Source organism: Hermetia illucens, chromosome 2, assembly GCF_905115235.1.
Source record: "Hermetia illucens chromosome 2, iHerIll2.2.curated.20191125, whole genome shotgun sequence".
NCBI lineage: Eukaryota > Metazoa > Arthropoda > Insecta > Diptera > Stratiomyidae > Hermetia > Hermetia illucens.
In genome coordinates, this window is record NC_051850.1 from 34772073 (window position 1) to 34799294 (window position 27222).

The window sequence follows — 27222 nt, forward strand, 5'->3', positions numbered from 1 at the left end:
ACGTTACAGGACATGCGTTGGACAGGCACCGGTTTCCTGGAGAAGAGTCACTACACCATATATTATAGCGGCCATCCAGTAAACCATGTGCTCGGAGTAGGTTTGTTAGTCAGGCAAAAAATGAACCCTGCTGTTATCGGCTTTGAAAACATAAGCGAACGGCTATGCATTCTGCGCTTGCAAGGCAAATTTAGAAATATAAGCCTCATTAACGTTCACGCCCCAACAGAGGAGACTGTAGAGTCGGAGAAGGATACCATCTACGAGACAGTAGAACGAACCCTCGAAACCTGTCCCAGATATGATCTTAAAATCATAGTAGGGAAGGAACCTGTATTCAGGCGATACGTTGGCTTCCATAGCTTACATCAAAATATAATACAAATGATAACGAACTGCGGATCATTCAATTAACAGTGTCACACAAAATGGTGGCGAATCCCCAAAAGGCCTAATATTAGGGCGATCAAACCCGAGTCTGGACGAGAACTCATCTTAAGTGGCAATAGTCACGAAACCTTACCAAAGGTATACTGGTACCACGGGAACCGGGATAGCCCCTGAATTCATATACTTCAGGAGAACTCCTGTTTTATGTGCGTTCAGCTCGGTTGTTTGCGGTTGGCCCCCTAGTGTGAGCTTCATGGAGATTGTGGTTGCGTTCAAACGAACAGAGACCTTCGGGTCTCAGCGTGGTGTTGCGTTTTAACACGGGTGCCGTACTCCTTAGTTCGGTAGAGATTGAGGTAGGTCTTGCATGCACCAGTATTAATGCTGAGCCATGCACTCGGTATAGACTGGTACCGTCGTGGCTTGCTGCGGCGGGGCTCGGATTGTGGTCACAAAATCAATCAGTGTCTTAAGAAGACCGTAGGATTAAGTCCACGAGACAGGTAACCACGTAAAACCCGATGATGTAACTGTATATCGTTGTTGAAGCTTTACAGCCGGTGTGGACCTTAACACTGCTTCCAAAAATCTCGATTCTTAAGTAGCTTCCTCTTATTCCTAAATCTGAACAGTGATGCTCTATCTTAGTGTTAGAATCGGCGCATCTTTGGTTTTTCGACTCATTTCTGTTGGGGTTGTTTTCAAATACTTTTTAGATATCTCTTGGATTGGTGGGCTCAAGCAACTTATTCGGCAGAACAATACCTTATATTCGGAGTTAATTTTATTTCTATGTTTACGAACGATGATTCGATTGATTACTGGGCAAATTGCAATTTTTCTTATTGCAGCCCTAAGGCCGAGAGAACATGAGGATGGATGATTCCGTAGCCTACACAATGACGAAATCTATGAGCGATATCATGACCGTCTGGTTGTGGATAAAATCCGGCTCAATAGGTTACGGTGGACGGGTCACTTAATCCGTATGGATCAGGATGATCTCATCCGGAAAGGCTATAAGGGCAATATCTATGTTAGAAAAAGAAGACGAGGCAGACCCTGCCTAAGATGGAGTGATGGCGTAGGCCAGGACGGCAGACAGCTTTTAGGGATATCGAATTGGTGGACCTCGGCGCAAAACCGGGATGTCTGGAGTTCCTTATTAAGGCAGGCCTAGACCGTATACCGGTTGTTGCGCCGTTGATGATGATGAAGGCCAAGGTTTTAACCCCACGGGTTGTGAGGCGAGAAGCGTAGAAGTTGTGGTCATTATATGCGTTTTTGTAAAAAAATAAAAACTTTTAGTAAACTTTAGTAAATTTTAATTTAATATAAGTAAAAATCTTTTCTTTCTTTTTCAGATAGATGATGGCTACTTCTCACATATTGTCGGCTATTGAGCCAATTGTAACTGGAAGCACATCGTCCACAAGCAATTCGCAAAGTTGCCAAAATGACACAAATCGTAGCCCAGACTTAGATAGGAATTTACATGTGACATTAGACGATCGAGATTTATGGCTTCGATTTCAGAATCTAACAAACGAAATGATTGTCACAAAGAACGGGAGGTAAGTGAAAATATTTGGAGCAAACAATTCCAAGGCTTTCCAGCGGATTAAGAGAAGAAAAAGCAACATTGCATTTCACCGTTTTACGGTGCGACGTAATAATAGCTTTAAATTTCAAGAAATTTTCTTCCCTAGATTAGATTTGACTGATATGTTATAATGGATGAGGCAAGTCGGAAATACCATTTGCCTATTTGTCTTATCCCCAAATGTTAGAGCTTATCTGCATTTGCAAAGGCTAGAGAATAAAACGCATTAAGCGACTGCATTTAGAACGGACGAACTTGTCGGAGACCTTCAAAAGGAACGCAGCGATATTGATATATCGTTTTGAAATTGCTATCTCTGAAAGTTTTCCCAACGCAGTTAAAGGATTAAGACGATTTGATGACCGATTAAAGAAGTTCACCATCGGTTCAATTTATTGCACCATCCATCTATTTTTCGTGTATGAAACACAGGCAGATCGCCCAATGCCAATTCAACTGCTCGATACGAAGACCAATAACTTACCTGCCAATGAGCCGTGACCTACGAGATCATCGCACTTCCTTGTTCCTTAAATCAATTAAAAACACGATCAACGACGTAGTTTATGTACATTTTGGAATTGCCACGCCCAGTACGCGATTCATTCACTTGACTCTGGGATAACAATGCCCAAGAGAAAGACCGGGGGAAGAATGGCTCTATTACAAATTCTTCGTTGATAATATGCTAATCAATTGGCAAATTTATATGAATTCCAAAAGTGAAGCAAAGAAAGCAATTGATGTTCACTTTTGGCAGCGAGAAAGATCTGTATCGACCTGTCAAAACCCCAGTACATCCAGGATATCGAGCACTTCTGAGTTTAAATGAGAAGAATGGTAACTGGTTTGAACGTTGCGACTCAGCTTAAGGCAAACTGTGTATTCAAATAGTGCGCCACCAATGACGAGGCGGTGGAAGCTACGGAAAGCCGCAAAACTTTCACCATGATCGTTGAAACCGCCAAGACTATGTTTCACCATCAGATCACCCATCACGATCGGAATGTCATCTTTAGGAAGTCTCTCCTCCGTTGATATATAACACTACACTATATTCTAACTAATATGGGTTCTTGGAACGTGAGGGTGTACCGACACCGGATTCACACTTATTTCCGACAGGCTCACCAGAGTACATTGGCATAGTACCTTGCATAGTCACAAAATGATTAGCCTGTGTCACTGAAATTCTCATTAAAGTAAAATCAAGCGAGCATCCTGGGTAATCTCGATACCAACGTCAAGAACCGATCTCACATTCCGCAATCCAATCATAAAACGTTGATGGAAGGTAGGTTCGATTCCGATACAGGGTAGCTATTTCCGAGCATTGCAGCATTTCAACCTGCTAGCCCACAAATCTCTATCCATTTTACGACAATCGGGGAATACTGTGAATGAATTCTAAACCCGCCAGCTCACAGGGGAGTCACTATCCCAGCGGGGTCGTCTTAATAGTAGATACAATTAGTTCGGAAGGAGTTTTCCACACTTACAGTTGAGACTCCTAGTTGTTATCCGACCATTCAGACAATAGTGACTCTCCTCCTGTTTCAAACGGATTTGGGAGCGTCTATGGCCCTTTCTCTTTCGACTTGTCTTTTAGTTAAAAAATATTTTTTCCATTACAGTACATATTTATTTATTTACTTAAGGAGGACAATATGGAGACTGAATCCAGTTAAATATTGCCTCTAGAAGGCATTGCAGAAGGAAACCAGTTCCCGGAATATCGATATTTACTGAATAAAAAATTACTACTAGCGATGGAGACGGTGTTGAGTTTTAATTCCTAAGAAATTTATGCTAGAAATACCGCGAGCACCCACTGGTTCGAAAAAGATAGTCAAAAACTTAGCCTATGCTTAGGAAGAGGAGTGTACTGGATAAAAGCCCGGAATAGGGGAATGGAAATAGAATTCGAGCTCAAAAACCGACATCCTTAAAAATTTCTGCAATATATGCAAACTTTTCCAAATACAAGACAATCACAGTTGCGGAAAGTGAACTAGATCGTGGAGCATTACTTATGCAGGAGTTGAAGAATGCTAAAGAGGGTTGGACAGAGTCAAAGACAGAATGGGAACGCAATATGAAACGAGACATTCTAAAAGTAAAGTTGTTGACATCAAAGCGAAGCGGAACTTATCATCTGAGGTTACACCAAGATCTTGGATGGAGAGTAGCAAAACAGAGGGGGAAACGATATAAACTGGAGCACATCGGGTGTCATTTAGTGATCAAAGGAGAGAGAGGAGAGAGGGAAGATGGTTGATGAAGAATAAAAATAGTAGTGGGCCCGGAATGGAGGTCGAATACCAAATAAAGGGAAAAGGGTTCGGTTGAAAAGGTAGGAGACGAGTCATATAATGACTGACATGAGGTTTAAGTGAGTAAGGCCTTACGCCGGCTATACATATTTGGCATTTGCAATCTCCAAATCTCCACAAACGTTTGGCGGACAAAAGATCGCCATCCATATGTTTGCAAGTGCGTTAGTGTTTCCTGAGCAGGCAAGCAACTTCCCTTTGATTTGTCCAAAAAACCAAACACTCGATCGAGCGACTGCAAACCTACACAATCCAAGCCAAACTCTTTATGCACATGTTTGAATTTGCGGTGGCTTGAGGAGGTTTGGAAGAGGTATGGATCCGGCATTAGAAAAATGCGTATTGATAACGGTCATTTCCTACCATAAATACAGACATTTGGCAACGAAATTGTTGAAATCTAGTAGGTTGGCAGTAGTGGACCGATGTTCAACAAAGTCATGTTTAGTGGCTGTAAGGAAAAGAGGGAAATAGGAGGAGGATAATTCTCGGTGAAAGTATGGTCGTTATTTTCGTGCATAAGGATAATAAAAGCTTCTTTCCACAGGCTAGGAAAATGGCAACCTTCAAGGCTATTGATAACAATTACGAGGGAGGGAAATGCATGATTGATTTTTAGCGAAAATAAATTAAGAAGACCTTCAAAAACAGCAAAGAATTATCTTGGTTGAGGGTTGATGTCGGACCGGACCAATTGGGAAGAAAGTTTCTTCCACACTTGCATCATGGACCCCTCATTTTTCAGTTAAATGCCCAAAAATTTCAAAAAAAACTGACTCTACTGCAGAGGCAACTTATCAGGCGCTGACTTACCTCTGCCCTGGGAGCAGCCTTACCGAAAATGACTACAGGTGGTAATCGCTTCTTTATGTATAATCGCAAATATGACATAAGTGCGAATTATATCCAAGTGAAATGCGCTTTTTCGCTCGAAACGCAGCTCTTACTGTACAATACAATGGTCTTGCCAGTGCCCATGTATTCCTCGGAGACTTGGGTTCTTATCAAGAAAAATTCCGAACTCTTAGCCGTGTTCGAGAGAAGAATTCTTCGAAAAGTTGTTGGCCACCTATATGAGAATGTACGATTCCGCAGTCTCTATGACGATGACTCTTTGACCGTCAGGTTGTCCATAAAATTCGGCTCAATAGGTTGCGATGGGCATGTCACTTAATCGGCATGGATGAGGATGATCCAGCCAAGTCTATATCTATGGTTGAAAAAGAAGACATGACAGACAATGCCTCAGATGGAGCGATGGCGTAGGTCAGAATGCCAGATAGCTTTTAGGAATATCAAATTGGCTGGACCTCGGCACAAAACCTGGATTTCTGGAGTTCCCTACCAAGGCAGGCCTAGACCAGATACCGGTTGTTGCTCCATTGATGACTATAATGAAATCCCCTTTATATATTCAGATCCAAACTAGACCGAAGCGAAATTATTTTGTGTAAGGATTAACAGAGTCCTAAGTCCCCATCCACTTGATTTTGGACCGGATCAATTAGGAAGAAGCTTTCTACCACATTTGTGTTCCACGAATCCCTCTTTTTGAGATAAATATAAATATATCAGAAAAGTGACTGACGGTTTCGCCGAGGACATAGGCCACTCATCAGGAGCGATTGCTATGTGCAGCCATTTTCGGTCACGCTGCTGATGAGTTGCCTCTGCCCTAGGCGAAATCATCAGCCACTTTTTGAGACCAGAGGAGTTAAACACAGATAAAAAATAATTATAGAGTAGAGTATTTTTTACAAAAAGGAGAAAACTAGATGGACTTTTCCTCCCAGAGATGAGTGGTTCAACCCATCAACTCTTCAAAGAAGTGAAATATCTACGAGTCACTCTAGATAAGAAGCTTCTTTGGAACAAACATGTAAAGGTAAAGTTGAAACGAGCTCTCTCAATCTATGGGCCGTGAAGACTCAGGCCTCATATAGTAATGTGGATATATGTTGCTATCATTAGGCCGATACGTAGTGTGGTGGGTTACAGTGAAATTTTTCACCGTAAATTGGCCGCACGGAAAAGGACTGTGTGTCTGGGTATTACCGATGCTATGAGCACCATATCCGGCGAAGATCTAAATCTCACAGACTAATTCGCTTAGATCTATGGGGAAACAACGAACGTGGGGGTACAGAGCATTGGAAGAGTTACTGGGAGAACTGAAGTTCTAGTTCTTACAACGCCTAGTTCTAGTTCTTACAACGCCTCCTGATCCTAAGATCTGCATACATATGCTTGGGGTAAGATACAAAGTTACCCTGAAACGTGGAGAAAACTAGGAAGTTCCAGAAGAATGCGTGGTGTCTTCTACATCAATGGCTCAAAATAGAACAGTTTTCTGGAGCCGGAGTCTACCTCTCGAATAAAAGCGAGATGTGGGCTTTTCCACTGCGACATGCAGCGGAAGCCAGAAAATTTAAGCACAGCAGTTTGGTTTTTAGACCTTGGTAAAAAAGTCTAAAATAACTAAATAATAAACCAAAATAAATAGGTGAACGGCACGAAAATTTACTGATTGAGGCCAAAAGCAAGGTTGGGCGGCGGCGTCCATTTAGTGGAGATACGCCATCTTTAATAGCTTCAGATTTTGGCTAAATTTCGTTATTCAAAAAATTGTCTGAAAAGCCTATTCCATACCCAACGATTATATTTTTTAAATATATAGTATTTGAGAAATCAGTTAACTTTTTTCGGATCGGAAAAAGTCTACATTGAAGAAAAACAGAACTGGTTCCAGAAAATACACTGTTTACCACGAACAACGAATTTTCAATCTAGACAAAATCGATTCGATTTCATTTCGGTATTGTTTACTGTCATGGTATCCAGTTCATACTTAATAGTTTTTTTCCAAAAAAGATTCTTCAATAATTCAGGCTTATATAAGTATCACATGCAAGGAATAATGTAGTCCGTTCTGATGCTTGATTTTTACTTCCGTGGCAAAAGGGATAAGGCAAGGTGCAATTGTTGGTCCTTAATACTACAAACAACCTTATTCTAACAAAGGGAAACTCGGGGTCATATAGCAGCCATGGTCGTTCCGAACACCACTTCAATCCCTCTATCCAGTGTTCGCCTACAAATGAAGATAGTTCCAATTCCATGCTAGCTTACTGTTAGCTGTTTGTTATAGGGGCTTTTCGACCCGGTGGCCCCACTATCTGCGAATAGTACCCAGATGCCATTCTCCTGATGATAGACAAATCTACTGCAACCCAAAACTTTAAGATTCCTTCCTGGAATATCTATATCTATGATCTTTGAAAAAGCATCACTTTCCGGGTGCAGAAGACAGTACTTAGCAGAAAAAAGCAACAAACACCCACTGGTGGATTACACACTTAGTAGTTGTACTTGCGAAATTGTTTACACAATTTTCCATGGAGCTTAGCTCGGAACATTCTGTTTTATCAATTAACGCCTTGTATTTTTCACCAGTTAACAAATGATCACTAAATACGTCCGATTATATATATTGTATAACTCTTAAAAAAGTGACTGGAGGCTGGAGGTGCGATGATGCATGCTCATCATGTCCAAAGATTTACTATTACAACAACTGCCTCCTAGTTAGCACTTTGGTATGTTGCACGCGGCGTTGGCGGATTGTTCCGTGTTTTTATTTTTAAATTGTTTACATTGTGGTTGTTTTTACTCTATTTAATTCGTGCGAATATTTTTAACAAGTTAAAGTTGGAAATTATGCTTCGAACAGAATAAAACGTGAGGTTTTCAGAGAACTAATTAGCACTTGGTCGATTGGAAAGTTGCTTTGGGAATATAGATCAGGATCTAACGCAGCACTATCGAGTTTATACTAAATTAATCCTTACTATCAGCTCGAAATATGACTTTTGAACTTCTCTTTCACAGACGCATGTTTCCTGTGGTCAAAGTCACTGCCACCGGATTGGATGCGGCCGCCATGTACACCGTCCTCTTAGAATTCGTTCAAGTCGACAATCATAGATGGAAGTATGTAAACGGGGAATGGGTCCCTGGGGGAAAAGCAGAGGTTCCCCCATCAAATCCGATTTACGTTCACCCTGAATCCCCGAATTTTGGCGCACACTGGATGAAAGAGCCAATATCGTTTGCTAAAGTGAAATTAACGAATAAGACAAATGGGAATGGACAGGTAATGTTTAAACAAGGTAAACGTCTAACATCAAGTATGTAATGTTTCGAAATTTTCAGATTATGCTCAACTCCCTGCACAAATACGAGCCGCGAGTTCACCTAGTTCGCGTAGGATCCGATCAAAGGCATGTTGTTACATATCCGTTCCCAGAAACACAGTTTATAGCGGTCACAGCCTATCAAAACGAAGAGGTTACATCACTCAAAATTAAATATAATCCATTTGCAAAGGCTTTCCTCGATGCGAAGGTGAGGGTCATTAACTTTCTAGCTCTAGATATTCATCAGGGACATCAAATTGTGCTTTTAGTTCAATCATTAAATCATAAAATGTCTGTTAGGAATAGATGCGAATTTTTAAGTTTCAATTTAGTGTACGAGTTGTTTGAAATTATTATAAGTACCCTCCTAATTTTACCCTTCTCGGACCTGATTTTATAATCAACTTACAGGGTACGATGTGTAATAATACGACCAAATTTTCCAAAAAAGAATCACTTATCGATAATATTAGTACCATTAGTCAAAAACCTTGCACCATCCTGCGACGCCATACTTCTAGCAAAAGTATTTTCAAACCTCCAATGCCGTCTTCGGGGTGTAATTAAGCCCATGCAACAAATTAGATTAGATTTCTACCTTGTCTCAAAATTTCCTTTATCGTTCTTAAGCGAGCAAACAAAAAAAAAAACCTGGGAGCCAGTTCAGAGCTGCATAGGTACTAGTCAGAAAACGGCTTGGAGCGCTATCATGATGAGGTTTCCAATAGTTCTTCATATTGTTTCAGTTTTAATCCTGGGCTTACTCATGTATGCCTTCATAGTTGATTACAGCCCTGAGATAACAACTAATTTCTTTTTGGGTAGAGTGGGTGAATGCATTTACGCACTGAATTTTGGACTTCCGCAACTATAAGCCATTGGATTACCAACTAAAAGCCTCCCCGTCACCAGGGAACCAGCCTTTAACTGTTTGAAACACTACGTCTGGTTAGCCCCCCGCACCCTAGCGCTAAGGAGCTTCCAAGTCAGGGAGTTTCTTTCACTAACGATAAGTGGAGGAAATTTGTTAATGAAAACTTCCAAGACCGCTTGGAAGCTGGATAGCTTGGCTATTTTTTCCAAGAAAATTTCTACTCCTTCAGTGTTTGTTACGGTTCCTTACGAGCACTCTATTGAATCCCCTCCCTTGTACTTGTACATACATGCTCCTTAAACAGCAAAGCTTCCCGTCTCTGCATTTGCGCAGATTAGTTATGGCATACTTCTTCGCTAAAAGCATTAGTGAATACCTACGCACCATAGAGTAGCACGCACTGCATGCAGGCGGCTCCTGCTCTAAGTAGGGCCCCCAACGTTTGCCATTAATTGACTTAAATCCGAAATTCCTGCTGTATTTTTTCCGCCGTTGTTTTCGTTTGCTCAAAAAAGCTCATCTTCAAGTCGAGCATCAATCCAAAGTAGTGGCCGTTAGTTTTAAGCCTATAATCAAGGATGCAGAATCAAGATTTCCTTTTGAATCAAGATGATTACATCGAGTTTTTCTAACGCACAGCTGAAACCATCAACATTTATTCATCCGTCTACCTGTCACACCAACATGCCAAATTTGCTTTGCGCTTTTTTAACAGTGCGTCTGACAACGAACGTCGGAACACTATCCGCACAGCTAACTAGGTGACTCTTTTGGCATATCGATTCTTAGCAGACTGTCGTATGAAGCGCTCCAGAGATCCAGCCCATAATTCGACCCCTGTGCCACCCGGACGTGGCCTTTGTCTTCCTCTGGTCATCCAGCGTCTTCTAAAGCAAGGACCAGTCTCTCAGATAACCATATGACATATGAAAAGAATTTTGTTCATCATATTAATAATAATAGTTAGAGTAACAATCCATATTGGATCAGGGCCTTGAAGTGTGTTAGAGCAATTCATTCAAGACCGCAACGGTACACTGCAGTACACTATAGGAGGCAATGATTTGACGCAGGTACTTATTCATAGCTGAGTCGACTGGTGTCCGACACCCACTCCCGATAACAAATCCCTTGGCCACCAGTCAGATTTGAACCGCGACCTTCCGCTACAACAGCCAAGCGCTCAAACCACTTGAGCCATCCGGATACATTTGTCCACCTTGCGGAATCAAAATCATTAATAACATTGAGGGTTACAAACAGCACCACCCGTTGAGGTCGACAGCCGTACATTTCAGCTTGGTGAACCATATCAACGACCTCCATGATATTATTTACTACAAATCTTTCTGCTCTGAACCTGAACTGCTTTGGGGGTAAGTCCCCGGCAGACTAGCAGATCGGTTCAGGAGGGATATACATATTCCTAAGTGGCCAGTTCACCATAGGCAACACGCCTACCAGAAAGGAAAATCCACGGAGACAACACTCCATGAACTCACGGCAAAAAATTGAAAAGACATGTCCGAAAAAGAATACGCCGTAGATGCCTTCAATTATGCCTCATTCGCGGCAATTTGTGATGCGAACAGCTAGTAATCAGTTGGATCCTTCACATGGTCTGGATCCACAAGGGTGGGGTCTTGACATCCGACCATTCACTGTCAAATGTACTCTGAAAGGATAAATTCCAAGGATTCACGCAACCGAATGGAGAAATTTGAACTCTTGCCGGCAAGCGACAATGATTGTGAAAGAACCTAGGGTCGCGGGAGCGGCATTTTTGTTGTCGCTTAAGAAGTGGGACATGAAAGCCCTAGAAGGGCTTCTAACGCTACACTACTCCTTAAACTACCATATGCAAAAGATTAGGGTGGTGGTTTCGGCTATGTGCAGCCAATGTGAGGAAGAGGAGGAGACGACCCTGCACTTTATATGCAGCTGCCCGGACTCCTCAGATCTCAAATGTAGACACATTGGTAAGGTTTTCTTCAATGAAGAATCTGCACACTGTCTGCCTGTGGAGAATGTTCTCAGATTCACTAAGGCCTGCGAATGCCGTAAGCAGGAGGTACAATGGGCATAACAATGGCCTGAGTGCTCGGAACTGCGGCTCCCCACAGTAAACTGAACTAAACTAAACTAAGTACCCGGCAACAAGTGTATTTCTGAAGAGCTTCTCGAACACTTTCCCGGCTGCGTTAAGCACATAGGGTAGTCGATATGCAGAAAGTAGCACAATTTGTGTACCCCTACCGGAATACCGCGTGAGTTGGCTCATTCTTATTTTTAGCAGAGAGGACTACCTTTTCCAATTCTTCCATTGTCAAAAGTGGGCGAACCATTGCATGTTTCATGCTGACATTAACCCGAACGAAATATGGCGGTAATAATGCCGGTACGATGAGGTCCATCTGTTCGGCATTGAGGGAACAGGGTTCCCGGGAAGCCTCGATCTTTCGGATGATCAATTTATAACCAGGCCCCATCCAGCTCCTCGACTAGCTTCTATCATTAGCAAGCGTTGCTTTTATTTATCGCGCTGCGCAGTCTCCCTTTAGCGGATCGGGCATTCCTCTTCCCGATATTTTAACGCTGTGCCAGTTATAACACTACTTCTGCAGCTTCCATCGTTCAATACATAGAATTTTCATCAGGACTAGATACCCGCGAATGCATGGAAGCCCCGCAGGCTATCGTCATCAGGTTCATAGTTTAACTTACGATTGTGTCAGTTGCAGTTCCTCTACCCCCGAAGTATCCTCCAGCGCGGCTGGTGTATGTCAAGAAATAGCGTTTAACACTTCAAAAACCATTTTTTCATAGCCGCTCACCGGAAATCTTTCCAAAACTCCCTACACCTCGGCCGGCAAGACCAGTGATTCAGACGCGAAGGCTACCTCCTCTACAACTAAATTTAAACAGAGCAGAGGCACACCAGTCGTTTTGTTCGCCCATCAACCTTTTTGGAGTACACATCTTTTTCATGTTTAAATCTTTGCTATAATCAATCAATGTATCCTGAAGAACTATTTTGTCATAGGATAATTATATTGTCATTATCCCAATCGTGCTGTAAACTTCTCATCGGTATTCTAGGTTATAGTTATATCCTTCCAATCCCTCCCTTTCGTCACAAATTCTTAAATAACTTACTGAAAATAAATTGCGTAGTCATGTTGCCTGCTTCGACTTAAGCAGTACTCCTTGTGTGATACTCCATATTAGCGGTAAAAGTACTCCACCCTGTAGATAAACTTGCTTTTTCTTTGGCAACTATGACAATGGTTCCTATCGGCACCTACAATTTCTTATCCATCCAGATGGTGAGGATGTTATTATTCTCTCTACGAGTAAGATTCAGTGTGTTGTGTGTCTACGGTGCAGAGTTACAGGTATCTGGCGATTTAATTGCTTTAAAGATGCTAAAGCACAGCTTCCGAACATACATCTTCCGCTACTTTCCACTTTATTTTGTTTCTCCTTCTAGCTGAGCAATTTATCTTTGCATAAAGAGTCTCCCATTTTGGGTAATAATCAGATTTAGAAGCTTCTTTGTTTCCACTTCTGTCGTTTTAGGCAGTGCAATCTGCCGCACAATCAGCCAATATTAACCTTAGTCACAACCCTTGAATATAGCTTGACTTGGCATTCCATCTTTTATTCATCTCTTAAGTGTAAAGTTATGTTCGTTTGCTCCTCAAGAGTGTGTAGCTCCTGCGGGTACGACTTTGGTAGAATTTGCTAGTTTGGCACCTTCATTCCTAAGCTTCAGAGGAATCTCCCCCTTGGGTTCAGGCCACTAGCATACCTCCCTTTTTTGGTTCTAGTCTCGAACGCTTATGGTTCTGAAAAAACACTTTCGGTCAAGCTGCTCGCAGGGCAGAGGTGAGGCGGCGTCTGATGAATTATTTCTGCTCTGAACGAAGCCTTTTTGAAATGCTTCTGTGTTTCGACAACTCTTTTCCCAGGTTTTACAAAAACCTCTCAATACATACCCTTAAATTCACATTGCCGAAGCTGCGGAGAAGAGGGGGTAACCCTCAAGCACTTTCTTTGCGATTGCCCCGCTCTAGCTAGAGTCAAGCTACGGACACTGGATAAACCGTTCTTTGGGAATCTCAGAGAGATTTCTTGGCACAGGGTGGGAGAGCTACTCCTCCAAGACCCACCATCCAGGGACCTTACCAGGTCGAACCCCATGTTTCTAGTTTCATCGCCTAATTTATATGTACCTGTACTAAAGCGAGAAAATGATACCTTAATTGTCCTCCTCAGATTTACGCTTTTCCCTTAAACTATAATTCCCAGTTGTATGGTATATAATACAGCTAAATGAAAATATTATCAATACCCATCCAAAAATTGTTCAAACACTCAGTATATAGGTATTTATCATTTTTCCCAAGGAGAGACCTGATTCAATTTATTCGCACGAAGGAGCTTACGGTTGGTTCATACCTCCTAGTCCATATTCACCAGCACCTCAACCTCAGCTAAATAATTGTGATAGATATAACCGCCATACACCAACTACTAGGAGTTCTCGTCCAGTGCCATATCCTCGACCACGAATGGTAACAACTCCATCTAGTAATCCAGGAACACCGCCGCCATCGGCACAAAGTGGATTTCTTCCACTGGAACCAGTTACCACGACTGTGTTTTCATATCCAACCAGCTGGCAAAGTACACCAGCGACGTATTGGTCATCTACCCCGAGTGCCACTACACCGATAAGTAAGTTCAGCGATATTTATTTATAATTTTATTGAACTGATTCGATTTAACTCTCTATCTACAGCTTCAAATGTATCTCCAACTCCATCCACTGGTTCCCCAAATTACACAGCTTCGACGGGGTATACAACTCATCACTTGTCTAGCCATAATCAATATAATTTGGGACCACCTCCTCCAACTCAAAATGAACCAACCTATCAGAACCTCACTGGATCGCCAACTCAAACGTACAGTTCATCGCCGCATCAAGTCTACCACCCAACTCCCACTTCGCCCACACATCAACTCTACACCAACGTCCTCAACCCTTCTACTCTAAGTTATTCTGCAACATGGCATAGCGGAACGGAATATGGACTCTATCAAAATTCATACGCTTACCAGCCCCCGGAATATATTCCTTTAGTAGGAGAAATAAGGTAAGATACCCCTCAATTTTTGCATGGACTGGTAACTAATATCCTTGATGCTGTTTCCTCGAAGCACAATCTGAAATGTTAGTTACCGCACCAATAATTAGCTGAAAACGATCTTCCTATTATATAAAATCAGGTCAAATTCTTCTTTTTAGCACCTACAATCATCCACCTGAGCATTCCTCAATAGCACCAAAAGTCGAGGAGCCAACTCCGATTTATAATACTGAAGAGAGCGAATCCGTCCTTACTCTGGAATGCGCCAATCGTTCACCTGAAAAACCTGAGCAGCCTTCCACCACGGTTAGAAATGAGAACTGGACCCCACTAACACCCCCTTAGGGAATAAAATTTGGTGAAAATTCTTGAATGGCTACAATCAGTACAATAGGATTAGAATCTAAGAGAGAAGTTGGTTTGGTTGCTCTGAAAGGCGAGTCTCACCTGGGAACCTTTGGGGCCTTTTCAGAATTCGGCTTTGTTTGTATTTGCTCAAAGTCATACATAACAATGAAGTAATTTATCGTCGATTTGAAGAAGTTTATGTTAGGACAAATAGCAATGTACACCCTTAAGTTTAGTCTACAGTTTTCAATGTTATATTTATAAACAAAAATATCTTCTGTGAATTATGAAAATTAAAAATAAAAAATCTTGTTCAGTAATTTTCGATTTCAGTAATTGTAAGCAGTAGGGCTCGTTTTGAATGCGACTGTCTTAAGATACAAGATGCCTAAAATGGGACCTTTTAGCACTGCAGTTTCTACAGAACTCGGAGGTCAATATGGACCTATTTTGGCTGGTTTCAGTTACTTTCTACATGGTTTTAGGCCAAAGTGGTATCCCAGGTGAAAGGCAAAGTTTTGTTTTCGGAAAAGGTTGATGCCTATACATACATATGAACACATAAATTCAGTGAAAATAACTACTAACTGACGACCAAGGAATGATATATAAATGAGAAAAAGAATAGCTTCCATCTGTGAAGCGATCAGGATGGTGAGTAGAAGATAAAAATAAAATTTTGTTTTTTGTTCAAGAGTTTCAAATTCATTAAGATGCAGTACGGGCAGATCCTAGCTCTTACTTTTAAGATTGTCACACGCTGCGAGCTTCTCAGGTGATCCCCGGAGAAGATCAAGATAAAGCGGGAACTAAAAAAGGCCAACCTCTAAGAGATGCGTGATTTTCGATGGCAAAGATAAGGATAATGAGGCTTTGTTTAAATGAGATTTATCGAGTGAAAAGTACCACTATAACTGAAAAAAAAATTGCAAATTGTAACCAATCTTGTTTTCTTTTCATACCTCTTTTTAACTTTCCAGAAAATCTACTCAGTCAAAAAAAAATCTACTCATGGCCACGAAGCGACGGTTTGAGGCTAGATCGTTAGCCTCTTAATCTCGTTGCTCTGGTTTCGAAGCCCAATCGTCCTGGGTGTCTGTGTTCGTATTTTATTTGTCTCGCTGCTGTGAGCTTATCAGTTTCCTACAATGTAGTGTGATAATAATAATAAACTCAAGCAAAGTTTGACTGAAAAGTGAAGGAGAATAAATAACAATTTCAACAAAGAGATTGTGTGGATGTCCTGTAGTCTCCTAAGGAGTGAACAGGAAACACTAAATGCATTTTACATGTTAACCGTGGATGGTTTTGGATTCTGCACCTCTCGACCTGCTGGAGTTATGCTTATCTTTCATCGCATGCTTTCCCTTCCTATTTTGGCCCCCGCGAAACTTTAAAGTGACCACCATAGCCACCTCAGCGTACCCCAGAAAACATGACCCTTCTTCATGGCACCAATAAAACTTTTAAGACGTCTACTTGAACTCACCCCCGCCTTCAGATTAAACCACCATCCAGCCATTATCGCCACATTTAAATAGCCGCATTCAAATTGACACCTCCGATTTGTCCACCACAATCCTCACTCATAAACTAACCACATCAGACAAATCCCCCACTTGCTTTCTATTTTTCGATTGGTCCTTTGCCTTTCATCTGAGGTCCCACTTGGACCTCAAGCATTACCTGTCCTTCACCCGAAGTACCGATTTTATCTCAAACCACGCTAAAAACAATCGTATCCAGCCAAATAGATTCACTTTGGAATCCAGTATCCCGAGCTCATGTTCTGGAAGCCTTCCTAAAAGTGGCACTGGTTGTGTGGTTGTGGTTGATTTAAATGTCAACATGGGCTCCGGAAAAGCGCAAGCAATTATATCCACCATATACCACATGATCAATAGTAGATTTAGTAGTTGACTTCTGGGTGCACGAAACCAGAGAACCTCTGGCATCAGCCTCGGGCGGGATCAACATTTAAGGGTCATTTGCTCCCGCTTGCGTGTTGTTCCCGCATCTACTTGCAGGAGTTGTTGTGGAAATCTACTCCACCGACCGAACGCTGACATTTTGGCCGGAGAACGTTGATAAGGATTGGACAGCCAGCAAGAGTACTCTTTTCTCAGGCGCAAATCAAGTTGTTGGGCACGTTTATCGCCATCGGCTCCTGGCAACTCATGGTGGCGGCATTTGCCCTTCCTGCTCAGTTGGCGGGCAGTAGTTTATCGAAATACACAGCTCATCGCTCCCATATGCCCATTCTATTGGAAATCAGATTTCTCTCTTTGTCTCGGCAGGATAAGCATAGAGTTCTATAAGGCTTCATCATGTTGACTTTTTGGTAAAACTTGCGCGCCTGGTGCGGTTGCTCCCTGTAATTTTCGGAGATAAGGTTTGGTAGTAGAGCTGTTGGTATTGGTTCAGCTGGCGTTTCCCAGGTTTTATGCTCCATCGTGGGCACCAATCCACTTTTCGCCCTACTACCCTTTGATCCTATCATGCGTCCTTTTTAAACTTTAACGTTTGTTGGCTGCTAACAGAATATATTTCAGCCTACAAAAACTGTTCCACTCGAAAAGTCTCATCATAGGGTGAAAGCTCTTACTGTACAGGATAATGATCTTGTCAGACTTTGTTCGTTGCCAATAATTGTGGGCGACAAGCTCATCAGAAGTAGACTCGCTGAAGCGATACGCACTGCTGGAGATTTATCTCCACCGAAGTTCGATTTTAGAGCAGGTAAATCCACAGTCGATGTTGTCATGCAAGTCGCGGATGTCGTTTGACGAGCGGAGGCACATAGCCGCCGAACTCGTCGAGTGCTGCTTCTCGATACACTTCACATCAGAAACGCATTTAATTTCGTAAGATGGAAAGACATTCTAGACACACTACACAATACTTTCCACGTGGCGAGTTACAATATCTTATGGATATTGAGGGACTATCTGAGGAACCACTCCCTACTCTATGAAACGCTAGAGGGTCAAAGGAGGTAGCATAGGGATCCATCCTAGGGCCGGACCTCTGGAACACTACCTATGATAGTCGTTGTTCGGGGAGTCAATAATCGAGTCAAAACCAGCGGCAAAGTACCTCGGTTGACTCAAAGATGAGCAAGGCTGCAGCTGGACTTTCAGCGTTAAGTAGGCTAATGGCAAATATCGAGGGTCCTACGTCTAGCAGGCGTTTCCTGATGAGTTCAACGTAGTCCGACCTGCTCTACGGTACAGAGGTATGGGCTGGCGCTCTTGGCGAGGAGGTGTATCGTAAGTGTCTCGCGCAAGTACAGAGACGAGGAGGTTTGTGGGTGGCGTCTGCGTACCGCACTAACTCTGAACCGGCCGTGATGGTGATCGCGAGAGTGATCTCCGTTGCGCTTCTTGCTAAGGAGCATCAAGCCATAAGCGCAAGAGAGAAGAGCCAAGGGAGGTGATTGCTCGTGAAGAACCTAGACGAATAGCAACTCTCTCTTGGCGAAATGAAACTAGAAGCAGATATATTGCGCAGCTCATCGGCAACTTAGTTGCGTGGCTTGAATCGGAAGCATGGTGAGACTGACTATTTCCTTACTCAGTTCTTAAGTAGGCATGGAGGTTTTCAGTGTTAACTGCACAAGATTGGAAAGGTACGATCTCCGGATTGTGAGTGTTTTGCGATGGAGTTGTGGGCGACGCCCGTTACAATTGGGGATGGGATTCGTCAGCAGCTCTATTTAAACACAGGAGATCTCTCTCCAGACAACATTGTCGAGGAGATGCTGAAGAATGGTGATAAGTGGGGCCATGTTGCCCATTACGATCGGGACCTTGTCCTTGCAAAGAAAGTAAAGCTCGGCCGGTGGAGGAGCCGGATGGGAGGGAGTTCCTTGAACTGACAGTTCCCTTCCTCCTCTCGCCTCCCGTTGGTGAAAGGAATTCCCTTATTTGAAAGCTCCGAAAGGCGGGATAGTTCGGAGACTAGCCCAAAGTAATGTGACAAACGGTTCCAGGCTAGCTGTCTGACGGTGGGGAGGTGTTTAGTTGGTAGTCCGACGAAGTACCGCTGCAGGAGTCCAACACTCTGTGCGTAAATGTATTCATCTACCCTACTCAAACACTTGGACACCCTGTATATGCGATTTTATTTGCAAATCATCTCCGAAAACATTTAGATCCATCGTCAAATAATTTTTGTAATCAAGAAGAAAAGACGAAGACAAATGCAATTCTTAAATCAGACTGTCGGGACTAACAGTTGCCCTTTTTTAGCCATACTCTTATCCAAATTATCCCTTTTCGCAACGCAACGTTGAACTTCGCTTTATTGCATATTTTATATTGTTTGACAATGTATGGCTCCCTTTAGGTGCGAGCAAATTTACACGGCCAAAGTCACCTCTTCTCTTTATGCTTTGAGATAGCTCTGCCCTCGTAGGTGACCATGTTCAACCCGAATTGTCATTCTGAAAATCAGACTTCGACAAATCCATTGTAAGTCTAAAACGACATCGAAAGCATTCTCCTAGAGAATAAGGTATCATAAACGAATAGCATAGGAATTCTTGTACATTCGACACCAAATCTGCAAATAATAAGATAGAATTGGTCACGAAAACCAGAAGTAATTGGCAATTTGTAATGTATTCCTAGTGAAGATAATCAAGTACAGCAAGCGAAACTTTAATAGAATAGGAAGACACAGACGACTGAAAGCCCAATATTATAGATGAACCATATCCCAATTATCTAACCAATGCATGAACAAAAACCAAGAGATGTAGGATAGAGACCGACATAGCTGAGGCCCTAGGGGTTCGGCGGCGAACTTTTAGATTACCCGGATTGCGTTGAACGGACGACTTTGGTATTTCGACTGATATCTGCTTTCCGGTCTTTGATAGAATGGATGTTCTGTACAAGCAATATGCAAAAATCTGTATATGTGTATTTGATCATAAACCCTGGAAGGAAGGAAGGAGGAAAAAATGTACGGAACGTAAAAGCAAGAAAAGCAGCGATCCAAGTGCTCTCAATAATTCCTGAATGAACACATGCCAAAAGTTATTGAACTCGTACCCCACTGCGAGTATACTTCCAGTGTAACAGATAATTGCCAACTGACAAAGTTCAAGGAAAATGGGTGCAGCAAAACCGCATTAATATAAAGACGAAACGATGTTTCATATGAAATACGTTAATATATTTTTATCTACAACTTTCAATTAACAACACGACTGGATTCGAATTATTTAGGCTTAATTATCGCTTTGTCCTTCAAACTAACCACCCATCCAGGCTCCAAGCCATAAAATATCTGACGAGGGTCTTTCGTTGCTGTCAATCGCTCAAAGTCAGGATCTTCTTCGATTTTCGGTAGTTCATATCCAAACTTTTGTGCGAGCACCTGTAAACCAGAATACCATCTCAAAACTGTTGAGTACTTTAAATAAAACCAAAAACATACCAATCTTTCCTTGCTAATTTCTTCTGGATCAGCAAGGTAGCCCCTTCTCTCTGCCGAACTGTAATATTCCATAGCGTCTAATGGCGGAACCATACGCTTGGGGATCGGTACACCTTTTTCAAACCATTTCTGCGGGTTAATCATTGCCTGAAGACTGCGCATATCGTAATAAGCTGTTCGTATGTGACCTCCGTTTTTCTCAATCGCTGCTATTGCTTCATCGCTAGCATACTGAACTTCAATATTAATTTTTCCTCGGAAAAGATCTGCACCTTCATCAGTCAATTGGAAGCCATACTGCCGTTCGTCAGGTTTAATGGAAAACAAGCCTGTGTTGCAGATCGAAGTCAGATCAATTATTCCATTGGTGTCTAGGCGATTGGTATCCAGAAGAGTTTGCAACTGAAGCATTGAAATGGGACGATATTCGCGGCGAAGGTGATGCCCCTTGTAGTACGGCTCATATGGAAAACGGGTGTAGAACGGAGTGTTCCCTGTTTCGTAACCTAAGCGCATGAAGTTCTGTCGCTGACCAGAACCCTTGTTACCAGCACCATGCTTGTCGCCACCGTGTTGTCCTCGTCCCCGTTTTGACTGTAATCAGCGAACTTTATTCAATAACCAGTGAATGTTTACAGGCGTATAACCTTACCCTTTGCTTCGAATCTGGATTTGGGCGAATGTTTCCTATTGTGACGCGTGGCAGGGCGCGCAGCATTTTGAGCGCCTTCTCGGTTGTATTTGTAACACTTCCCATTTTGTTTTATAATGAATCCTTCGACAGATAATTCAACTTTCAATGTTTATCCCAACAGGAATCTTCGCCGGACCCCCATATGTCGCGAATTGACAGTACAGAAAATGACTTCGGTGGGTGTACATAAAAGTGTTTATTTGACATTTTCAAACAGAAAAATCTACGGCAGTTGTCTGTGCTGAACTGTATTATCGATTTTGCCGAAAAAGATACAACAAGCAAGTTATCCGTTTTTTCATACATTTGGCCCTGAATGAACTTTTACTGAATTTGATTAGGAATTATATTTTATTCACAATTATATTAATGCAACCCAAAAGAATTAAATCGTTAGATACAAGTATAATACAATGCGCAACAAAACTGTACAAAATTATGTTTATTTTTTTAAGTCAAAAGGTAGGAAAACCCATGCTGGGTACGGAAGCTTATACCAAGAAGGTACAAAGGTGAACACAAACATCCATGATGAGAAACCTCTCCGTATTGAAAAAAAGGGTAAAATAAATGAATTGTTTAAATGGCCCTTAATTTATAAAGAATAAAGGTTTAGTTGATATTAATTCAAAGAAAGCATGGCCAGATGTTTATTTGCATTTCAAAATTCCTTAAACTAAAGGCACATATTGAAGAGATAATTATTCTTACCATATTCAGACTATCGCAACTTTGCGTTATTTTGGAACTGTACTCCCGCATCCCACATATCGCACATATTTGCCGATAACATTAGGCCGATGTTCGCTTATGCATCCTTAGTGTGGTGGCTTAAGGTGAAACGCTATAAACTAACCACACTGCAAAAAACTTTATATCTGGGTATCACCGTAGTCATGAGCACAACATCCGACGCAGCTCTGAATACATTACTCAATTCAGAGCACTGCAATGCAATTTATGGGGAAACAATGGACATGGAAGAGTCATTGGGAGAACTGAATCCAGTTTTCCAAAGCTCCTGATTTTCGGATTCCCATACATCTTTTTGGTAGAAGATATGAACTCATCTTGAGACGATGGCTCAAAAACAGAAAATGGTTCTGGAGCCGGAGTCTAACTCTCGAAGAAAGACGAGTGGTGGGCTTTTCCCTTGGGACAATATACAACGGTCTTTCAGGCTGAAGTGTATACGACCCTAAGGGCGGCAACCTGGAAGATTGACGTGCGATTGAAGGACAGGTGTATCGCAATCTATAGCGATAGTAAAGCTACATTGAGGGGGTTGAGTATTCTTTTGGCCACTTAAAAAATCGTTCAGTAATGTAGAAATCGATTGAGCTCTATTTCTACATTCAATACGGTGGAATTACATGCCAAACACGCCAAACTTTTCCTGTCAGAACCAAACAAACATATTGCAAAGTTCATCTTGTCAAAAAGCAGAAAGACTTATGGGCATTCCGACTGGCCATAATTCACTAGAATTCTCCAAGATGATACGTGTCTATTTTGTAATGAGGAAACGAAATTCACGGAACATTTTCTATGTAAGTGCCTCGCCTATGGACGCATCAGACAGCATATTTTTGGTGCTGATGTGCTAAAACTGCAGCGGGTAGCATCACATCCACTAACGGAAATGCTGCAATACATAAACGAATCTGCGATTTTTCGTTAGACGGACGAATCCAGTACAATGGACCACTAAGGTTTGATTGCTCAAAGGCTTTGCCTCTCTGATTGTTATATGTTAATTTGATTAAAATCAGAATATGCTTTTCTCGAAGATTATTACCTTAGTGAGCTTATAAAGGATATCTTTATAATTTTGGTACTAAATCATCGTAAACTGAAATCATATTGACTTATATTTTTAAAGAGTATATTATGCACATGTCGACTGTGCACTTGCACACATTTTACGAAACGGATTAACGTGTTTTGGACTATACTCGTAAGCAAAGTAAGCTAAGCAAAGTAATATGTATCTCTGTACGTCTGATTCGCAGCATCTTCAACTTCGTAGCAGCTTCCAAACTGTTGACACACAATCTTTGCTGTATTTTCTTGGAGTACCTTCATAAAAAAAGACCAAACGATTAATTATGGATCACCCAATGTTTGCTGTATATCCCCAAAGCGCCTGAATGTTTTTTCTGATAAATGTCCATGGAGCTACTAGCTGTATGCCGAATTGGATCCTCTGCCACTGCCACTCTGAAGCCACGTGTTTAACGATTGAAACCGATATATTTATTACATTGATAAAAAATAATGGTTCAATGTCCGATTAGGGAAGTTAACAGTAGGTTTCTTATCCACAATGCTGAACACCTGAAGAGGTAGAAGAAGCACTTCTTCATGATTCTCATCCGAATAAAATGTGGTAAAGTTGTATCTCTTGTGAATTATATGGCAGGCCATCCTAGCATGTCAATATGGACTGCTCCTCTAAATAAAATTGAAACTATTTTTACTATGACTCCCTCGACGATTACCTACCTTGTCGTGGTTTGGAAGCTCAGTCAGGAGGATGAGGTGAAAAATGAAGCTAAGCGGTAATCAAAACGCAAAGCCAAAGTTGTAACTACCGTGCCGAGGGCTAAATGATCACATGGGTTATGATATGGCCGTGAACGGTGAACTCTGGGTACCAGGCGACCCCCAGTTTCAGCTAGCCTTGTCTCGGCAAAGAGGGGCTCTGCCGAGATCGAATTATTTTCCCTGGTAAAACAGAGGCCCTGCCAGCCAACTATGAAGAAACTAAAAACTTAAAAAACAAAAAATCAATAGCACTTTGAGCATGATGATCCAACCCTAAAGGAAGGTGCAACCCTGAGTCTAGACTCAGACTCGCCACTTATTCAATTAGGAATCAACCCTATTGGAACCCAATTCTTAACGGACGAGCCGAAGCAGTCCCCTTTCGTCAGGATTCCTGACCCCGGGCTCCAATCGGCGCCACCTGCTAAGGCTAAATTCTTACCTACGGGTAAGCATGTGTTTTCGGGCAACAACCACCCTCCGGGCAAACAGTCTTCGGGGAAACCGCCTTCGGGCGAAACACAATCCCCGGGTTGTGTCAATGTTGAAGGGAAAGCATCGTCTGGGGCATCTGCGGCTAAGGGCAAACCAAAGCGACAGCGGTCCAACCAAACTCTTCGGCTCAAATGGCTGCAAAGAAGGCTCGGCCGGCAACGGCTAAGTCTTCATTTGCAGCCGAGGCTATCGAAGACGATGGATTTATCTTGTAAGCCGGCACCAATTCTTCTGATTGCGATACAGAGCAGGTTAGGAGGAAATTCCTTCTAGCCATAAGGACTGCATCCTTGCAACGTGTTACACTATGCTTTGAGTCGGTAGGTATATACCGTAAAATGGTACGGATAGACGTTGTCGGCGAAAGCACGAACGAGTGGCTTAGATAATAGTGCTCCCTCCTTCAACGATGTGTGGGAGAGTGCGCGACTGACCCTGAAGGAAGTTTCCGAGCTACTATTGTTTAGAAAGTGGTTTCTCTGAATTCCAGAAGAAGAGGCGAAGTAGATAGCTATGCATAAAGTGCATAGCCATTCGCTTATGTTTTCAAACCCGATAAAGGCGGGTTTCATTTTTTGGCTGACTAAGATACCTACTCCGAGCGCATGATTTACTGGATGGCCACTATAATATATGGTGTAGTGGTTCGTTTCCAGGATCTCCTGCAACGCTGTTACATCAGCCCTATATGGGGGCAAGGTATCGGCTAGCTGCTGAGCAGCATTCGGTCAGTACAGGGGGCGTACGTTCCATGAGAAAGTGCGCAAATCGTTATTCTACTATTGTTGCCCGGTTCGTCGTTGTGTCAGTCCAGTCCAAAGTTCCTTTTGTGGCTTTGTAACAAGTTGTTTTCCTTGTAGGGATGTCAATCCTACCGAACCCCCAATCTGGAGGACCAGTTGGGAGAATTTGTCCTGTTTTAGGCCAGGAAGACTCGTCTTCATCCTTCTCCGTCCGCAGTCGTCACGACGTGGAGGTGGGCACAAAGTTTGGCAGTAGAGCTGTTAGTATTGATTCAGCACGTGTTTCCCAGGTTTTATGCTCCCTCGTGGGTACCAATCCAAGTTTCGCTCTGGGACTTATACTACCTTTTGAGCACCTGTATAAAGTTTGCTTCTTGTTAAATTCCAAGTTGGGTTTTGATGGCTCCAGACGGGGCTACTACTATATCAATTTCCAGTTTCTCAACAACATCCATACATATATTCAAATCACTTTATTTATCTAACGTACATATCTTATCTACATAAATCTCATTCTTAACAATACACTAATTAGCACTACTCCTACAAAACTCTTAACTTCAATACTACAGCCATTACTGGAACGTATTCCAACAAACCCATTATGATTATTCGAATCATCTGAACTAACTGCTCCATCCCCTCCACTCTTGTAATTTTCGTAATACCATTCCATGCCATGCTTCCTTGACTGGTCATCCAGTTCGATATACTTCGTGGTGATTACCTCATTCGACTGTACTTCACTGTCTGCAGGATCAGTATGCGTTGTTGTGCGGAAATACTCCTCAGCTTGAGGGCTTTGTGGGGTAAACACCTTAGTGATTGTAGATTTACCAGTGGGGGGTCTTGAATGGACTGGAACCTCTTCGTGACTGTTACCGTGATTTTGCCAAACCTCTTCCTGGTAGCGTTTCGCAGGTACATTTTCAATTTCACTCGTTGGTGGTATGAGGAGGATAGTTTCAGGTGTCGATGGAAGCTGGGAGTAGCGAGGGATGTTGTCAGTAGATTGAGTGGTGATTTGAGAAACCAATTCATCCTGGAGAGTATATATGGTGTCCCTCGGAGTCTCTTCTTCATCAATGAATGAGGGAGTTGTAGTTTTTACAGTAGCATGAACATCTGGAGTTGTTGGACTTTTGGTTGCAACTGGTACCATAACAGTTAATTGTTCTCCTGGGGTTTCATCCTTCTCGATTGGAACTTCCACTGAATGCCCTTGAATTTGATCCTCGGTAGTTTCATTTCGAGTTTCATATGGGTTACTTATCGGTATGAATCCGCTCACAGTTCCAGGTATAAAAGGTGCGAAGCCTCCTTTTTCAGGTGCAGGGCTTTTGAATGAAGTTCTAAAACTGTCCTGAGCTTCCGGACTTGACCCTTCGGATGAACTGAGTTCCGTGAAACGGTTTCTTGCAGTTATATCAGGAAATTGCGTCTGTTGGTTCAGATATTTTTCAAGTTCAGCTGCTGAAGGGCGGTACATTCTAACTTTTCCTCGGGTAGGTGGAAATCCAGAAACAGCACGAGCATCTGATTTTCGTCCAAAGAGACTTGGTAATGGGTATCCGAAAAATGTAAAAGGTGACGATGATTGCTGAGCTGGAGGCGGTCGCGGGTTTTTGAAAAGATTGTAATTCAATAATGTGTTGTTTAAATCTACAGAAGACGGTGTTGTTGTAGTGGGTCTAGTACTTATTTGCTGAGGCAATGGGTCCCGGGGCGGAGCAGTTGAATCATTGCCAGGAAAATCAATGTATTGATCATAAAAGTATTCACTTTCTCCCGGCAAGGGTCTTTTAGGTTCTTCTTGGGGGATTTCGTCATCGCAATTATCGTCAATTTCTTCATTGATTTGTCGCAGAAAAATATCACCGTGTTCGTTCATAAGCGGTAAATGGTTAGAAGAGCGAGAATCAGTAACACAGTTGTTGTTCTCAAGGCGAACGCTACGAAGGTATCTTCCGTTTTGACACATTGGTCCTGGCATTGGCGCTTTGGTTTCATCAAGCCACACGCTGAGCCAGAACATTTCACATGAACAAGTGACTGGGTTACCTGGAAATTTATTTAAAAATAAGTACATAATATCGAATGGTTCGTTAATATATAATTGAAAATTTGGGTAGTAAAAAAGATGAGAGATGTTGTGAAAAAAATTGATGTGGTGTTTATTCCTAAAGGCATAATACACCGAAGATGGAATGGATGGAATATGTCACAATTGAACCAAGGATTTCTTACTATTAAATTCAATGGCCTGCCCTAAAAGGTTAGCAATTTCAAGTCCCTAATAACGTTGTTGCTCGATTTTGTCCCCCTTTCTTGGTACTTTTGATCATAGTAATAAGTAACTATATTTGCGAATGTGTCCAACTGGCTCAAGTGGTTAGAG

The 27222-nt window shown here is 42.2% G+C and overlaps 3 protein-coding genes across 5 annotated transcripts in view; 1 reads left to right on the forward strand and 2 right to left on the reverse strand.

Annotated features, from left to right (window-relative positions):
• LOC119648907 (T-related protein) overlaps positions 1–15120 on the forward strand; it is a 31638-nt gene extending 16518 nt beyond the window's left edge. Inside the window, exons 2-7 of one of the 3 annotated variants that reach the window (XM_038050812.1) lie at positions 1755–1964; positions 8215–8479; positions 8539–8730; positions 13806–14136; positions 14201–14558; positions 14711–15120. In XM_038050812.1, coding sequence (XP_037906740.1) covers positions 1759–1964; positions 8215–8479; positions 8539–8730; positions 13806–14136; positions 14201–14558; positions 14711–14897 — 1539 coding nt within the window. In that variant the 5' untranslated portion in view covers positions 1755–1758 and the 3' untranslated portion in view covers positions 14898–15120. Of the gene's footprint in view, positions 1–1754; positions 1965–8214; positions 8480–8538; positions 8731–13805; positions 14137–14200; positions 14559–14691 lie in introns of all 3 variants that reach the window. The other 2 variants (XM_038050813.1, XM_038050814.1) reach the window with 2 other exon arrangements.
• A 4939-nt stretch (positions 15121–20059) lies between these two features.
• LOC119648186 (39S ribosomal protein L15, mitochondrial) lies at positions 20060–21212 on the reverse strand. The gene is made up of 3 exons (XM_038049772.1): positions 20998–21212; positions 20346–20939; positions 20060–20285 (listed from the first exon to the last, which is right to left on the reverse strand). The coding sequence occupies exons 1-3, from the start codon at positions 21100–21102 to the stop codon at positions 20127–20129; spliced, it is 858 nt and encodes a 285-aa protein (XP_037905700.1). The 5' UTR covers positions 21103–21212; the 3' UTR covers positions 20060–20126.
• Positions 21213–25311: 4099 nt separating this feature from the next.
• LOC119650248 (protein artichoke) overlaps positions 25312–27222 on the reverse strand; it is a 28695-nt gene continuing 26784 nt past the window's right edge. The window contains exon 5 of the mRNA XM_038052838.1: positions 25312–26885. Coding sequence (XP_037908766.1) covers positions 25324–26885 — 1562 coding nt within the window. The 3' untranslated portion in view covers positions 25312–25323. The remainder of the gene's footprint in view (positions 26886–27222) is intronic.

Bases quoted from the DNA above. Each gene is read 5' to 3' on its own strand.
- LOC119648186 (XM_038049772.1), bottom strand. From the start codon at position 21,102: ATGGGAAGTGTTACAAATACAACCGAGAAGGCGCTCAAAATGCTGCGC. The intron at 20,940-20,997 runs GTAAGGTTATAC...CGCTGATTACAG, and splicing joins ATCCAGATTCGAAGCAAAGG to TCAAAACGGGGACGAGGACA. The intron at 20,286-20,345 runs GTATGTTTTTGG...TCTGGTTTACAG, and splicing joins AAATTAGCAAGGAAAGATTG to GTGCTCGCACAAAAGTTTGG.